Source organism: Arachis stenosperma, chromosome 5, assembly GCF_014773155.1.
Source record: "Arachis stenosperma cultivar V10309 chromosome 5, arast.V10309.gnm1.PFL2, whole genome shotgun sequence".
NCBI lineage: Eukaryota > Viridiplantae > Streptophyta > Magnoliopsida > Fabales > Fabaceae > Arachis > Arachis stenosperma.
Genome location: NC_080381.1, coordinates 19,236,136 through 19,253,630, shown reverse-complemented (window position 1 = coordinate 19,253,630; position 17,495 = coordinate 19,236,136). Strand labels below are relative to the sequence as shown.

Below are 17,495 nucleotides of genomic sequence, written 5' to 3'. Positions count from 1 at the left end.
GTGGAAGTTAGACAGAATACTACAAATATCATAAAATATATGGATATTTCCATCAACGATTGCTACACTTGATAAATGTGATAGAAAAACTGGTTAGAGAAGGTCACTTAGAAAGATACTTGGCAAAAATATTGAATGAGCAGGGAAAAGGAAAAGAGAGGAGGAAGATAAGGGTCGACGAGATCGACCACCACAAACTCCTAATAGACACATCCACATGATAGCTGGAGGATTTGCAAGAGATGGAGTAACTAAGTCTTCTCACAAAAGGCATTTGAAAGAAGTCTATCAAGTCGGGGAAGAGGTCGAAGCCCCCCGATTTGTCCACTATTTCCTCCATGAAAGAAGATGCGCAAAATACTGGGGCATGATGATCCTATCGTGATCACAATGATACTTGCTAATACAAATCTCCACAGGACTTTGGTGGACCAAGGAAGCTCGGCTGATATCTTGTTTATACCTGCCTTCAACAAGCTAAGGTTGGAAGAAAAGGAACTTAGGGCATACCCCGACACTCTTTTTGGGTTGGGAGATACGCCCATCCGACCTCTTGGCTTCATTCCATTACACACCACTTTTGGTAAAAGTATGGAGTCCAAAACTTTGAGTATAGACTACATTGTGGTTAACGTAGGTCGGACAACATTAAACCGACTTGCTGCGGTCGTCTCCAACCCTCATCTTTGTATGAAATTTCTGACCTCAGGAATAGCCACCATGAGAGGAGATAAAAAATTGGTAAGAAAATGCTACAATGAAAGCCTGAACCTACGTGGATGTACAAAAGAAAAAGAAGTCAATACCATCATGCTCGGTTGGTGTCCGAACACGAGAATAATTGAGGCCACAACTTGAGGGAAAGACTGAAGAAGTTCATATCGGAGATCAAGCCAGAAAAACGACAAGCATAGGAGCATGATTCTGAAAACTAGACCGGACCAGCCGGTCCAACCGAAAACTGGCAATGAAAACAGTCCAGTCCTATAAGTAAAACCGCTAATTAGAGAACCACTAAAAAATTGTCGAACCGGCCCAAAAACCAGCCAATTCTTTCTAAACTACGTCGTTTTGCATATTTAAAAAATAAACCAACACATGAGTCACGCCCCTTCCCCAACCCCCCTTCGTGCGTTTGTCACTCTCACTCAGCAAAGAACCCTCCTTCTTCAATGTTCAAAAGACAAAAACCCAAAACCAAAATCCTAGCTTCTTCAATGGTTCCACCGCCGCCGTCCGTGGTTGTAGGCACCTCCACGGCTTCCCTCTTTGCCAAGGTTCTGAGACCAAACCCTCTGTTCTAACTCTGCTCGGTGTCCATCTTCCCACAGCTTCTCTGTTCGAGCTGCTCACCATCGTGTCGCTGCTTATCGTCTCGTCGTTGTCTTGCTCTTTGTTGCGCTCCACCGATGTCGAGATCCACCGCTATCGAAGGTTAGTGACAGTGCTTATAGGATTTTTCCTTTTATGCTTTGTTTTTATTACAAGGATTTTGTGTTGTTGAAAGTATTGATGAAAATGGTTTTTTTATTATTTCTGATTTCTAATTCCTGATTTCAATATCATTGTTGATGAAAATGGCTTTGTGTAATAAGGTGATCCTATACTGAAACGAGTTGCACTTCATCCACATATTGTTCTTTTGGACTATAAAAGAAAAAATACTATATAGTTGTCCCTCCGACAGAATGGGCCGGAACAATCGTACCACTGATTTTGGAACCATGCAGTGTATCCTGCTACCCTGGTAACAATAATGTTATATGATAGAGTTTGAACAAATTCCGGATAATAATTTAGAAGTTAATATGATATAAACACACATTTGAGTCATGCAATGCAATCTCTAAAGCACCAGCTTCACTACTATTTGGTCGTGAAAGACCATACCACATCCTTACAACATAAATTTTAATGACCCAATCTGCTCTCTTTGTGAAAATTTATTTAAGAATGTCACACCTTTCATCCATTTTAGATTATATATTTCTACACGCCGATTAGAGACATGTGACGATTGTGATATATGTGATATGTACTTATATAAACAATAAAAAAAAGTAAGTATATATATATATATATATATATATATATAAACAACATCTAAATGCAGGCAGGTGCATTCGAAATTCAAATTGCAATTACATAAAATTTTATTTAAAATCCTTCCACAATTTCCTTTTAAAGAGGAGTATGTAGGAGAAACAATAAGCTTACAGATTAGGTGTGATGGTCATCCAAAAAAAATTATTATTAACATACATGACATGAACAGTAATTAATCATCTAAAATCTTTAACACTTGAATAGCCTGAATGATCAAACTACTCAAAATTTCTATTTTAAATAGATTAATAGATAGATAGATGGCAAATACATATATAACATAGTAAAAAGAACTACCCATATCGTCAATTATGAATACATGTAACTAAATAAAGAGAGGGGGCATCATAAGTTCATAACAGAACAACATCAAGACATTGATTGCAATAGTTTTACGCCAATCCTAATCAAACAGCTAAACAGCACCAGCATCAGTTTATACATAGTTGGTAAATGGTAATTTAAAAATCTATGCGCTTCCTAGTTAGTGTTTGCTTCTCTCTTCTTCTTCATCATCATTTAAGTCCTCACTCAAGGGTTGATGAGATTGTAATGGCCTTTGAGTATCTTCCCAATCCCCAATATCTCTCAAATGATCTTGGGCAGATGGCAAGTTCTTGTTATCTTTAGCCATTCCCTTAATTGAGAAAATAGAACTCCACATTAGAGAGAAATACACACAAAGCTGACCTACAACAATATGCAACTACATATTGTACGTTAACACGGCAGAGAGTGAATACCTGCTTAGAAATTTCTTGATGGTGATTCAAATGGCCTTTCTTTGATGATAATTGATCTGTGACGTTCCTGAATAGTTGAAACCCCTGAATATCTCCATTCCTGATGCTTGCTTCCAACTGCAACGCCAAATATTATCAAGCTACAATGTCTATGCCTTCAAAATGGTTGATATATGAGATGATCACAAATATGATAAACAACACACCTGGATGTGAACGATGCAGAACAGAATGCTAGCAATAGGAAGCCAGCTATCTTCAGGGGAGATTGATAGATTTGACCTGTTCATGAATCAACAAATATCAATTTCATCTTCTTAGGGTTTTCAAGTCAGGTCTTAATACTTTACAATGAATTAGCGATGTGAAATTAATCAAAGCATGTTAAGCAGTGAGATTGCAATTACGAATAATGAACCTCAGATAAGGAGCCAAGTAGACAATGGCGTAAACAGCATAGCGCCGGTTTCCAGTGTCGAGCAAGGCGAAGATCCAACTGAGCCAATTAAAGTAAGGGATGAAGCTCATAATCCCCATCACAGCGAACCTTGTATCGCTCGTGTTCATCGCTGACTCACCTTCCTCATCGTCTTCGTGGGAACCAGCTACGGGGAGTACCAGAGAAGTGAGCATACAGGCGCCGATGGCCGCCGCGAAGGGTGCATCGTCAGCGAACACTGCCCTGCACCTCTGCAAATGCCTCCTCCTCAGTTTGATATTGGGCTTTGTTATGGGCCTGCGCCTAAGACTAAGGCCGAGCCCAATCACAGTGGGAGCCGAATGATGGTTAAGATGCAGAAACAGGTTAGGGGAGAAGGATGAAGACGAAGAAATGATAGTCATTGACACAGACACCGCTCTCAAGACTGAAGATTTGACTTGCTATGATATTATCCGATCGGCTCCCAGTGTCCGTATTGTATTCTGTTATGTAATACAAGTATAGTGTACAGCTACAAATTTACAATACACTGTACAGATACACGGAGGGATTAGGGAAGGAAAGGAAGTGAGAGTCAAATCCTTTACTCCTCGGGAAACGTACACTCTGTTCCATCCCACTCCCATCCACCTAGGCACCTACCCAAACAAGAGGCAGATTATATTTACTCATTTCTCTCAAATTGCCTGCTAATGTAAACCTAACTTCACCATGATTATTTTTTATTTTTCCAACTGTAGTTCCAAATATAAACGAATAGTTGTAGGCTTGTAGCTGATCTTTTTATTTAAGGGATTGATGGTTGATACTAAATGCTCCAAAAGGTACCTCAAATAAGGTTATTTTTTGGTTTGAGCGTGAGGTTCATACTCTTGTTAGAATATATATGTTGAAGTGTCGTTATTCAAATTTTTCGTGAGGAGACGATGAAGGTATTTGCAAAAAATTTTGATGTCTAAATTAGTAAGGATTTAAAGTAGAATTTTTAGTAGTTTAGATTCTGAATATACCTTAGAGTGTTAATATATTTATAGTAGAATAGATAAGATTGAACTCATATCGTTGCGTCCGACCTTTGTGAGGTCGGGTAGGTGTAGGCGAGATGGGATCTCCTTGTTGGGTCTTCGTTCATTTAGGTTTGGCTTTATTTTGGAGCGAGGATATGAATAATGTCCCTACTTGAGTCTGAGCTTTTGTAAGGTCGGGCTCGAACATTTATAGATTTACCAAATTTTTTGGATGTGGTTATGCCACGTCGGGTATGCCGCCTATTCAGGGTAGGTCGGATACTCGACGTGTTTTTCAAAAATTTGAAACGTTTCGTCTTTTGTGGTACGACGCACGTTATTTTTGCGATTACCTTTGGAACTGCGCACGTCACAAATGAGGGGCGTAAAATGACTTTTTTGCCCCTAGTATGTTATAAATACCTAATTCTTTTTCTTTTATCTTTTTTTGTTCCTTTCTGAAAGTGTTTTTGCCATTTTCTTTTGAATTTTTTTCATCTTCTGCAACTTGTTCTTGTTTTTAAGATTTCTTCATCTTGAGTTTCAGAGAGTTTTGCTTGCGTTTGGGAGGAACGTTCGCATTTTACTGTTGCTTACTCCTTCTTTCCAAAGTTAGTTATTTTGAGTTGTATCTTCGCACTCTTACTGGATGATGCTCTTTTAGTGTAATAAATGGTAACGATTTTGTCTAAAGGTTGTTTGTTTCTGTCTGTTTTCGATGTAAAATACCTTTGAAAATTTGTTCCTCTTTCTTGAATATTTATTTGAATGATGTTTGTTGTTGTTGTTATGAATGTTGAGTGGGGGTTTCATTCTGGGCTGCCCCAAATAGTGCCATTTTGTTGAAGATGATGTCATTTTGATGCTTTGATTTGTTTCTTTGCATTCGGGAGGTTTATAACGGTCTTTGGTTGAAGACGACCCGACCTCCTGATCATTTGTGTTTATTCTTTTGTGTTGTCCGACTTGTAGTTATGAATTGTCCTTTTGTTGTATTGTAGGTATAGTTTTATGCCTCGTTCAGTAATTCAAACATGTCATCTAAAGTCCCATCCGACCTGACCTGGTAGATATATTTGTTCTTATCCCCATCCCTGTTATTGATAAAGAGTATGCCGAGACTTTTCGTAGGCACCATAGACTATGTTTTAAGTCGGGAGGATGAGAGAAAATATGAGATTATAGTAGCTGATCCTGAAGAGAGAGTTTATTTTTTCTGACTAAATAGATCGAAACGTTATTTTATTTACGTGTACAATTGCTTTTTCACAAAACTGGGAGTTAGCCTTCCTTTTTCTCATTTTGAATCTGAGGTCCTCAAGCTCTATAATGTTGTCCCGTCCTAACTTCATCCCAACTCTTGAAGATCTTGAAAACTTATCAACTTCTATGTCACGAACTTGGCGTCCTTTCCTTTGTTAAAGTTTTCTTTTACCTTTTTATTCTTACGAAACTTTTTAGTTCCAAGAAATAATGCTGGATCTCTTTTTGATCTGTTTAGGGAAGGAATGTCTTCGCCATATTTGATGATTCTTTTCATAACTTCAAAAATTACTTTTTTAAAATATGTTCTATTGAGGATGTCTGACCTTTCTTTCTGAATAAGAAAGACGAGTTCCTTTTTCTTTTATACCGGGAGGAGATCCCCATAGTTGTTAGGTATGGGTTGGACGACTTAGATGAGATTGAGGAGAGTGTAGTTGCTCTATATTCCAGGAATATTGGGGCCGAGTTTCTCATATGGACACCAAGAAGTTTTTAGAAAATCCCATCCAAATTCGACCAGAGCTAGGTAGCATTCTTTCCATTTTATAGATATAGTTTTGCTGATTGTGTTGTTAGCTAATGTAGTCCGACTTTGATGTCGTGTAGAAAAGATGGCTCCTAAGTCGACTGCTATGAAAACTCTCCATTCTGCTAGAAAGAATACTATTGCCCGAACTATCCAGTTAAAGGAAGTCGGTGAATCTGGCGACCTCTCCTCTCCTTCTAAATCAGACTCAGGTGCCTCAACCTCGGTAAAAGTTATTGCCGACCCAACTCCCCCCTTCTAGCTCGGGGAAGCAAACAATTCTTCTTCCACCTTCAAATCCTAAGCCAAACCCGAAAAACTGAAAGGTTATAGAATTGGTGGGTATTTATAAGCAAGGCTTTGATGCAATAGCTTGGTGCAAGAAACACATCCTTCTAAATAGCTTTATCAGCATGGATGGTGTTTCCGTAAAAAGTCATCTTCAAGTACTTACCCGAGGTGGAATTTGGACCCTTGGGGTGTGTGCAGCTTTGTTGAGGGAATTAGAGAAAAGTTTCATTGGCGCCACTCAGCATACTTTGACTGATCTACAAGATGAGGTGTTGTTGTTAAGGGAATCAAAAAAAAGAGTTTGAGGGCAAGAAGGAGTAACTTATTTCCGTCCTTGGCAAGACTCGCGATAGGGTAAAGCAATCTGAGGCCACCTTAGCTATGGCAGAGGGCTTAAAAATGAAGGCTGGAGAAAGTTACATTAGAACTTTCAGAGAAAAACATGACTTGGTGGATGAGGTCGTTAAGTCCAGGGAGAAATATGCGGAGCTGGAAGGGACTATAGCTGAAGGAATGGATGAGTTAGTAGAAAATTTGAAGGCCTAGCTCCGAGTTATAGCTCACGAGGCGGGCCTCTTCCTTAGTCCTGACAACGTTGTGGTGAATTGGAAGATAGTCCTTGCACCTGAAGATGAGGAAGACACCTCTATGCTCGACCTAAAGGCTTCTAAAGTCCGAGCTGAGGGAGCTCCTCGGGTGGACGATGAACATGCTCCTTCCTAACCAGAAACACTTCCGACATCTTCTGCGCAACCCGAAGACATGACTTCCAGTGAACACATCCCTTCTTCTTAGCTTTTGAATTTCCAAGTATTTGGATAGCCTGACTTGTGGGTCTTTATGAACAATTTAATTTTGTAATAGCTATAGTTTGAATATTTTCTCTTTTATTTTAGAACTTAAAAACCTTTTCTCCACTTACTTGAATATGTGGTGGTTTTTGCATAAACGATTGTTTCTTCAATTAACTTTTAGGGATAAGTACGATTTTGGTCCATAACGTAGAGGCCGAAAATTTATTTCGTCCCCGACGTTTTTTTTGGCTACAAAATGGTCTCCAAGATTTCAGTTTGTTTTAAAATCGTCCTTTTTACCAATTTTATTTTTTTAATTACCAAATTACCCCTCATTAAAAAATTTTCAAAATAAAATAAATATAAAATAAAAAAATAAAGAAAGGGGGATACAGAGAAGTGGGGTGGGTGGGGAGAGAAAGAAAGAAAAGGGGGAGGGGCGAGAAAGGGGGGAGGGTGGAGGGGGGAGAGAAGAGGGATGCCATGCCGCCGCACCGTCGCACCGCCGCCCGCCGCTTCTTCTTCTTCTTCTTCTTCTTCTTCTTCTTCTTCTTCTTCTTCTTCTTCTTCTTCTTCTTCTTCCCTGTCTCAGACTCCTCGAACAGAGCTCACCGCCGGCGAGCCTCCCCTGCTTCACCATCGCGCAGCAACATGGAGCCTCCCCTGCTTCACCACCGCCAGCGAGCCTCCCTGCTTCCCCTCCCTCAATCCCTGTCATAGAAGGAATTAGAGCTCACCGCCGCCCGTTACCCTCCCTCCAGCCCCTTCCTGTCATGCCCAGACCACTGGCGCTCCACCACTGCCTTCCCTGTCCCCTCTTTTCTGTTTTCTATTTTCATAATCCAGTTATCATTTTGCTTTCAATTTCTGTTTTTGGTTAGTGTTAGATGCTTGATTTGATTCTGGATTAGTTTAGCTGGATTTAATTTTCTGTTAGTTGATTTTAGGGTATTGAATTGCTGAAAATTACTGCTGAATTTTTGTTATTGTTGAGCTTCTGTTATTGAATTGCTGAAAATTGATTCTGCTGTTCTTTCGCTTCTGCTTGATGTTTTGTTTGTTGTTGATGGTTCTTCTGATTTTCAATTTTGTTGATGGTTCTGATGATGATGATAATGACCATGATGATAATGGTAGTGGTGGTGGTGGGTTCTTCTGATTTTCAATTTTGTTATTGTTATTGTTGGCTATTTTTTTCTGCATTTGTGCATATGTGCTTCTGCTTCTGTTAATGTTGAGGAAGAAGAGGGGTGTTGAGGAAGATGGGAGGGGAGGGTATTTTCGTCCAAAGGACGATTTTAGAATAAACTTAAACCTTGGGGACCATTTTGTAGCGAAAAAAAGGTCGGGAACGAAATAAATTTTCAGCCTCTACGTTGGGGACCAAAATCATACTTATCCCTAACTTTTATTAGTTGGCACATCTATTTCTTTATCTTTTCATGACTTAGAAAAATATTCATTAAGTCACTTATGATAAGTTTTTGATGCTGTTTTTGTCAAGTTGTAGAAGATGTAGGCTAAAGTAAGTCGGTCCCTTATTGATCTTTGCGTAAGATTGGGATTATGTACTTCCCTTAGTTTTATTCCGAATTTAAATAGTCAGTGTTAGCAAGATACTTTTGCGATTTGTTTTAGATCCGCCCCTTTTATGGTCTTAAGTTTCAAGTGAGGTCGGACCATGATCTACTTATAGAAGTTTTTACACTAGTTTGTACCTCGTCGCTTCATCTTCTGATTTTTGCAGTTTTTTTTTATCTTAAATTAGTGCGTTTGAAATGAAAAATTTTATGAGAAGATGAATTATCATTAATAGAAAATGATTTACATATTTTTTGTTGCTACTAAGAGTTTTCTTTTAACCCTTAGCCCTAACTATGGTGCCTCGTTAAAACCCCCATTCAGAAAATCCTTTTCGGAAAAAAATCATGAAGTTGAGAAAAAGAGTATACCAGAAAGCAATGTGCACTTTCTAACTGTAGTATATTTTTAGGTTACATCTGTGCCATGACTTTGGGAGCTTGTTTCCCCTTAAGTTAGACACTTTATAGTAACCCTTTTCTAAGAATTTAGTGATCTTGTAATATCCTTTCCAGTTTGCAGCCAACTTTCTTTCGCTCGACTTTTGTGTTCCGATGTCATTTCATATTAATGCGAGGTCGTTTGTGGCAAAGCTTCTTTTGATGACTTTCTTGTTGTACCTTAAGGCCATTCTTTACTTCAAGGCTTCTTCCTTTAATCGAGCTCGTGCTCAAATATCTAGGAGGAGGTCAAGTTCTTCCATTTGAGCTTGAATGTTTCCTGCCTCGTCATAGAATCTAACCCTTAGAGATTCTTCATTGACTTCTATAGGTATCATGACTTCTATGCTGTAAGCAAGTCAGAAAGGAGATTCTCCCATTGTTGAGTGGGAAATTCTCTGATATGCCCACAAGACTTGAGAAAGCTCAGCTGCCCTTGCTCCCTTTGCATCTTGTAGTCGGCATTTTAACCCAACCAACACGACTTTATTTGCAGCTTCTTCTTGTCCATTGGCTTGGGGATATTCTACCGACGTAAACTGGTGCTTAATATCGAGACTTGCCACCAAGCATCTGAAGGCTGAGTCAGTGAACTGAGTTTCATTGTCCGTAGTGATAGAGTGTGGGACTCCAAACCAGGTGATAATGTTCTTATAGAAGAATTTTTGACTTCTTTGAGCTGTGATGGTTGCCAAAGGTTCTGCCTCAATCCACTTAGTGAAATAATCAATACCCACTATAAGGTACTTTACTTATTTAGAGGCCTATGGGAATGACCCGATGAGGTCTAAGCCCCATTTTGCAAATGGCTAAGACGAGGTGATGCTAATGAGCTCTTCTAAGGGTGCCACATGGAAGTTAGAATGCTTTTGGCAAGGTGGACACTATTTAACGAAGTCAACTGCCTCCCTTTATAAGGTCGGCCAAAAGAAGCCAGCTCGGATCACTTTTTTAGCTAGTGACCGTGCTCCTAGGTGGTTTCCACATATGCCGCTGTGGATTTCCTCTAAAACTTTAGTAGTCTTGGAGGTTGGGACACAATTTAATAGAGGTGTGGATATTCCTCTTCTATAGAGAATGTTGTGAACCAATATGTAGTTTTGTGCTTCCCTTATAAGTCTCCTTACTTCCCTTTCTTCTTTGAGGATGATATCGAACTTAAGATATTCGATGATGGGAGTCATCCACCGTAAACTTAGATTGAATATGGCCTACCCGAATTGTCGACTTCTTTAGTTACTGATGGTATGTGGAGAGTTTTCTGAATCAAGCTTCTATTGTTGCCCCCTAACTTGGTGTTGGCTAATTTGGAAAGGGCATCAGCTCATACATTGGATTTTCGAGCTATATGCCAGATTTTTGCTTTTGAAAATTGAGATGATTATTCCCGTATTTCTTCTAAGTATTTCTTCATGTTGGGATCTTTAGCTTGATAAGTCCCATTAAGTTGAGAAGTTATTACTTAAGAATCACTGAACACAATCAACTTTACTGTCTCGATCTCTTTGGCCAGTCTCAAACCAGCAAGTAAAGGTTCATATTTGGTTTGATTGTTAGAGGCTGAAAACTCAAATTTTAATAAAAGTTCTATCCGAGTTCCTTTTTCATTTTTTAGAATAACTCCTGCTCTACTTCTAGCTTTGTTAGATGATCCATCTACATATAAGTTCCAAATTGTAGGGCTTCCATGAACTTCATTGTATTCAGCCACAAAGTCAGCTAAATATTGAGATTTGATGGCTGTCTGACTTTCATACCTAAAGTCAAACTCGGATATTGATGTACAAGGAACAAGAATTTAGAGAACTATTATGAATTCTCTACAATAAGTGAGAGTTTAAAATAATTCTTGAAATATAAATTAAAATATGAATTAAAATAGAAAAATAATAGTACCAATCCATACAATAGATATAGCTCCTAACCTTAATAGTGGAGGTTTAGTTGCTTATAGTTCAAAGAGAAAATAAGGATTCAGGTAAATTATAAATTGGGCTGAGGTGGAATAAAAAGTGGAATCCCCCCAAAGAAGAAAAGTTTCTCCTTTTTATATCTAATCCTAATTAATTTAAAATCTATTTTCTAAAATTAAAATAATATATTTTTCTATTTTAAAATAAAATTTAAATTTAAATCAGAATTAATTAAATAATCTGTGCTTTTTAACGTGGGAACCACTTGGTTTCACTAGATCCACGCCTAACTTGAGAAATCTCAAGTTAGGCACAGCCTTGGCAGAGTTGATGGAAGAGAAGTATGGACTATTATATATCATTGGAAAGCTCTGGAAGTTATCTTTCCAACGACACTAGAATCATGTCCATTGGACCTCTGTAGCTCGAGTTATTCAGGTTTGAGTGCAGAGAGGTTAGGGTTGACAGCATTATTCGCCTTCTTCTCTTTTTCTGTGGAAACTCCATCAAATCCAACCAAATGCTACCTAAAATAAACAGAATTACACAAGACTCAAAGTAGCATCCATAGTGGCTAAAAGATAATTAATTGTTGATTAAACTCAACTATTTAAATACAAATTCATTAGGAAAAGATAGGAAAGATGCTCACGCATCAGATAGCTCTATTGCCCATTATAGCATCTGGCCTGTAGTATTCATTTTTGTAAGATGTGCTTCATAGGTTGATTAGTTCGGACTTTTATAGTATGAGTTTGAAAATAAGGTCGGAGTCTTCTGCAAGTGATAACAAGGGCATATGTGAACTTCTCCATCTTTTGATAGTTTAGCTCCACCCAGTGTAAAGTATTGCTGACAAAATAGATTGGTTGTTGTCCATTCTCATCTTCTCGTACTAAAGCTGAGGCCATGGCTCTGCTTGCAACTGCTAAGTACAACATGAGCTATTCCACTGAAACAGGTTGGATGAGGATTGGTGGTTGACTCAAAAAATTTTTGAAGTCTTGAAAGGCTTGTTCATATTCCTGAGTCTATCCAAATTGGCATCGTTTCTTGAGTATTGAGAACAGGGGTAGACACTTCAGAGCTGATCCTGACAAGAATCTGGATAAGGCTTCTAGCCTTTCATTTAATTGTTGGACTTTTTGAGATAGGTCGGGCTTTTCATCTCCAATATTGACTTGTATTTGTCCATGTTGGCTTCAATACCTCTTTGGGTGAGCATAAAGCCTAAGAACTTCATGGCTTCCACTGCGAAGGTGCATTTTGAGGGATCTAGTCTCATCCCATGCTTCCTTATTATGTTCAATACTTCGGCTAAGTCGAACAAGAGGTTTACATCTTTCTTGGTCTTGACAAGCATGTCGCCCACGTATATTTCCATTAATTTTCCAAGGTGAGATGAAACACCTTGTTCATTAGTCATTGATACGTGGCTCCATTATTTTTTAATCCAAAAGGCATGACCACTGATGAGCGGATAATTTATACACTTTTTGGCATTGTTTTTAGATAGTTTTTAGTATAATCTAGCTACTTTTAGGGATGTTTTCATTAGTTTTTATGCTAAATTTACATTTCTAGACTTTACTATGAGTTTGTGTGTTTTTCTGTGATTTCAGGTAATTTCTGGCTAAAATTGAGAGACCTGAGCAAAACTCTGATAAGGAGGCTGACAAAGGACTGCTGATGCTGTTGGGTTCTGACCTCCCTGCACTCGAAATAGATTTTCTGGAGCTACAGAACTCTAAATGGCGCACTCTCAACGGTGTTGGAAAGTAGACATTCAGAGCTTTCCAGCAAATATAATAGTCCATACTTTATTCGGGATTAGACGACGCAAACTGGTGCTCAACGCCAGTTCTACGCTGCATTCTGGAGTCAAACGCCAGAAACACGTCACGAACCAGAGTTGAACACCAAAAACACATTACAACTTGGCGTTCAACTCCAAGAGAAGCCTTTGCACGTGTAAAGTTCAAGCTCAGCCCAAGCACACACCAAGTGGGCCCCGAAAGTGGATTTCTACATCAATTACTTACTTCTATAAACCCTAGTAGCTAGTTTAGTATAAATAGGATATTTTATTATTGTATTAGACATCCTGGATCTGGGATTGTATTTTTGATCCTGTGATCACGTTTTGGGGGCTGGCCATTCGGCCATGCCTGAACCTTTATCACTTATGTATTTTCAACGGTGGAGTTTCTACACACCATAGATTAAGGGTGTGGAGCTCTGTTGTACCTCGAGTTTTAATGCAATTACTACTATCTTTTATTCAAATTCAATCTTATTTCTGTTCTAAGATACTACTCGTACTTCAACCTGATGGATGTGATGATCCGTGACACTCATCATCATCCATCCCTATGAACGTGTGCCTGACAACCACTTCCGTTCTACAAGCGAAAGCTAGAGTGTGTATCTCTTGGATTCCTGAGGCACGACGCATGATTGCCCTCGCCTGACAACCGAGCCTTCCATTCCGTGAGATCAGAGTCTTCGTGGTATAAGCTAGAATTGATGGCGGCATTCATGAGAATCCGGAAAGTCTAAACTTTGTCTATGGTATTCCGAGTAGGATTCCGGGATTGAATGACTGTGACGAGCTTCAAACTCGCGATTGTTGGGCGTGATGACAAACGCAAAAGAATCAAGGGATTCTATTCCAACATGATCGAGAACCGACAGATGATTAGCCGTGCCCTGACAGAGCATTTTGACGTTTTTCACTGAGAGGATGGGATGTAGCCATGTACAACGGTGATGCCCTACATACAGCTTGTCATGGAAAGGAGTAAGAAGGATTGGATGAAGGCAGTAGGAAAGCAGAGATTCAGAAGAAGTACATCATCTTCATACGCCTATCTGAAATTCCCGTCGATGATCTACATAAGTATTTTTATCTTTATTTTCAGTTTATTTATTATTATTATTCGAAAACTTCATAACCATTTATTATCCGCCTGACTGAGATTTACAAGATGACCATAGCTCGCTTCATACCAACAATCTCCGTGGGATCGACCCTTACTCACGTAAAGTTTATTACTTAGACGACCCAGTGCACTTGCTGGTTAGTTGAGTGAAGTTGTGAAACTATATTTAGACCATGGTATTGAGCACCAAGTTTTTGGGGCCATTACCAGGGAATCAATTTCGAACAACAATTTAAGTATGAATTACAATTTCATCCACCAAGTTTTTGGCGCCGTTGCCGGGGATTGTTCGAGTATGGACAACTGACGGTTCATCTTGTTGCTCAGATTAGGTAATTTTCTTTTTTTCAAAAAGTTTTCAAAAATATTTTTCAAAATTTTCCCTTTGTTTTCAAAAAATCCTTCAGAGTTTTTAAGAATGAATTCTAGAGTTTCAAAGTGGTATGTTGAAGCTTGGCTGGCCATCAAGCTTTAGACTAACCTGGTATGATTCCTGGTATTTTGATTGAGGACTTTGAATTTATTACTTCCTTTTTCCTATATGTTTTTCGAAAGATATAAAATAAAATCCAAAAAAATTAATAAAATCATAAAACCAAAAATATTTTGTGTTTCTTGTTTGAGTCTAGTGTCATGTTTTAAGTTTGGTGTCAATTGCATATTCATCTTGTTCTTGCATTTTTCGAAAATTCATGCATTCATAGTGTTCTTCATGATCTTCAAGTTGTTCTTGGTAAGTCTTCTTGTTTGATCTTGATGTTTTCTTGTTTTGTGTCTTTTATTGTTTTTCATGTGTATTTTTGCATTCATAGTGTCTAAGCATTAAAGATTTCTAAGTTTAGTGTCTTGCATGTTTTCTTTGCATCAAATTTTTTTTTTCAAAAATATGTTCTTGATGTTCATTATGATCTTTAAAGTGTTCTTGGTGTTCATCTTGACATTCATAGTGTTCTTGCATGCATCATGAGTTTTGATTCATAATGTTCATGTTGTGAGTCATTTTTGTTGTTTTTCTCTCTCATCATTAAAAATTCAAAAAAAAATTATTATCTTTTCCTTTTTTCTCTCAAAATTTCGAAAATTTGAGTTGACTTAGTCAAAAAAATTTAAAATTAGTTATTTCTTGTAAGTCAAGTCAAATTTTCAATTTTAAAAATCTTATCTTTTTCAAAACTTTTTCAAAAATCAAATCTTTTTCATTTTTCTTATTAATTTTCGAAAATTCTTTAAAATATTTTTCAAAAAAAATCTTTTTCTTAATTTTATCTTTATTTTCGAAACTTAACTAATAAGTAATGTGATTGATTCAAAAATTTGAAGTTTGTTACTTTCTTGTTAAGAAAGGTTCAATCTTTAAATTCTAGAATCATATCTTTTAGTTTCTTGTTAGTCAAGTAATTAATTTTAATTTTAAAAATAATATTTTCCAACCATATCTTTTTAATCATATCTTTTTATCATATCTTTTTTTTAAATTTTTTCTTTTCAAAAATTTGATTTCAAAATATCTTCTTATCTTCTTATCTTTTCAAATTTGATTTTCAAATCTTTTTCAAACTAACCAATTAACTTTTGTTTGTTTCTTATCTTTTTCAAAACCACCTAACTAATTTTCTCTCTCTAATTTTCGAAAATACCTCACCTCTTTTTCAAAATTCTTTTTAATTGATTAATTGTTTTAAATTTTAATTTTAATTTTATTTCTTATCTTAATTTTCGAAAATCATAAACTCCTTTTCAAAATTATTTTCGAAAACTTTTGTCTCTCATCTTATTCTATTTATTTATTCATTTACTAACACTTCTCTTCATCTCAAATCACTGCCCCTATCCTCACCCTTGTGTTTGGATTATTCATTCTTTTTCACTCTTATTCCCTTTCTTCTTCTACTAACATAAAAGAATCTCTATACTGTGACATAGAGGATTCCTCTTCTTTTTCTGTTCTCTTCTCTTTCATATGAGCAGGAATAAAGAAAAAGGCATTCTTGTTGAGGCTGATCCTGAACCTAAAAGCACTCTGAAGAGAAAACTAAGAGAAGCTAAATTACAACAATCCAGAGACAACCTTACTGAAATTTTCGAACAAGAAAAGGATATGGCAGCCGAACCCAACAACAATAATGCAAGGAGGATGCTTGGTTATTATACTACACCTACTTCCAAGTTTGATGGAAGAAGCATCTCAATTCCTGCCATTGGAGCAAACAATTTTGAGCTGAAACCTCAATTAGTTGCTCTAATGCAACAAAACTGCAAGTTTCATGGACTTTCATCAGAAGATCCCTACCAGTTTTTAACTGAGTTCTTGCAGATCTGTGAGACTGTTAAGACTAATGGAGTAGATCCTGAAGTTTACAGGCTCATGCTTTTCCCTTTTACTGTAAGAGACAGAGCTAGAACATGGTTGGACTCACAACCTAAGGATAGCCTGGACTCTTGGGATAAGCTGGTCACGGCCTTCTTGGCTAAGTTCTTTCCTCCTCAAAAGCTGAGCAAGCTTAGAGTGGATGTTCAGACCTTCAAACAAAAAGATGGTGAATCCCTCTATGAAGCTTGGGAAAGATACAAGCAGATGACCAAAAGATGCCCTTCTGACATGTTTTCAGAATGGACCATGATAGATATATTCTATTATGGTCTATCTGAGTTCTCTAAGATGTCATTGGACCATTCTGCAGGTGGATCCATTCACCTAAAGAAAACGCCTGCAGAGGCTCAAGAACTTATTGACATGGTTGCAAATAACCAGTTCATGTACACTTCTGATAGGAATTTCGTGAATAATGGGACGCCTCAAAGGAAGGGAGTTCTTGAAATTGATGCTCTGAATGTCATATTGGCTCAGAACAAAATGTTGACTCAGCAAGTCAACATGATTTCTCAAAGTCTGAATGGATGGCAAAATGCATCCAACAGTATTAAAGAGGCATCTTCTGAAGTAGAAGCTTATGATCCTGAGAACCCTGCAATGGCAGAGGTAAATTACATGGGTGAGCCTTATGGAAACACCTATAATTCATCATGGAGAAATCGTCCAAATTTCTCATGGAAGGATCAACAAAAGCCTCAACAAGACTTTAATAATGGTGGAAGAAATATGCTCAGCAATATCAAGCTTTTTCCATCATCTTCTCCGCAACAGACAGAAAATTCTGAGCAAAATACCTCTAACTTAGCAAATATAGTCTCTGATCTGTCCAATGCCACTTTAAGTTTCATGAGTGAAACAAGGTCCTCCATCAGAAATCTGGAGGCACAAGTGGGCCAGCTGAGTAAGAAAGTCACTAAAACTCCTCCTAGTACTCTCCCAAGTAATACTGAAGAGAATCCAAAAAGAGAGTGCAAGGCCATTGATATAATCAACATGGCCGAACCTAGAGAGGAAGGAGAGGACGTGAATCCCAATGAGGAAGACCTCATGGGACGTCTCTCAAGCAAGAA

The 17,495-nt window shown here is 37.7% G+C and overlaps 1 protein-coding gene and 1 non-coding gene across 2 annotated transcripts; both read right to left on the bottom strand.

Moving 5' to 3' along the window:
* Window positions 1-2,406: 2,406 nt before the first annotated feature.
* On the bottom strand, window positions 2,407-3,927 carry LOC130979611 (uncharacterized). The gene is made up of 4 exons (XM_057903084.1): window positions 3,268-3,927; window positions 3,056-3,131; window positions 2,850-2,966; window positions 2,407-2,743 (listed from the first exon to the last, which is right to left on the bottom strand). Exons 1-4 carry the CDS (start codon window positions 3,690-3,692, stop codon window positions 2,591-2,593), a joined length of 771 nt encoding a protein of 256 aa, XP_057759067.1. The 5' UTR covers window positions 3,693-3,927; the 3' UTR covers window positions 2,407-2,590.
* A 12,621-nt stretch (window positions 3,928-16,548) lies between these two features.
* Window positions 16,549-16,652, bottom strand: LOC130932208 (small nucleolar RNA R71). The gene has a single exon (XR_009067369.1). It is a non-coding gene; the product is annotated as a small nucleolar RNA R71 (small nucleolar RNA).
* Window positions 16,653-17,495: the final 843 nt, after the last annotated feature.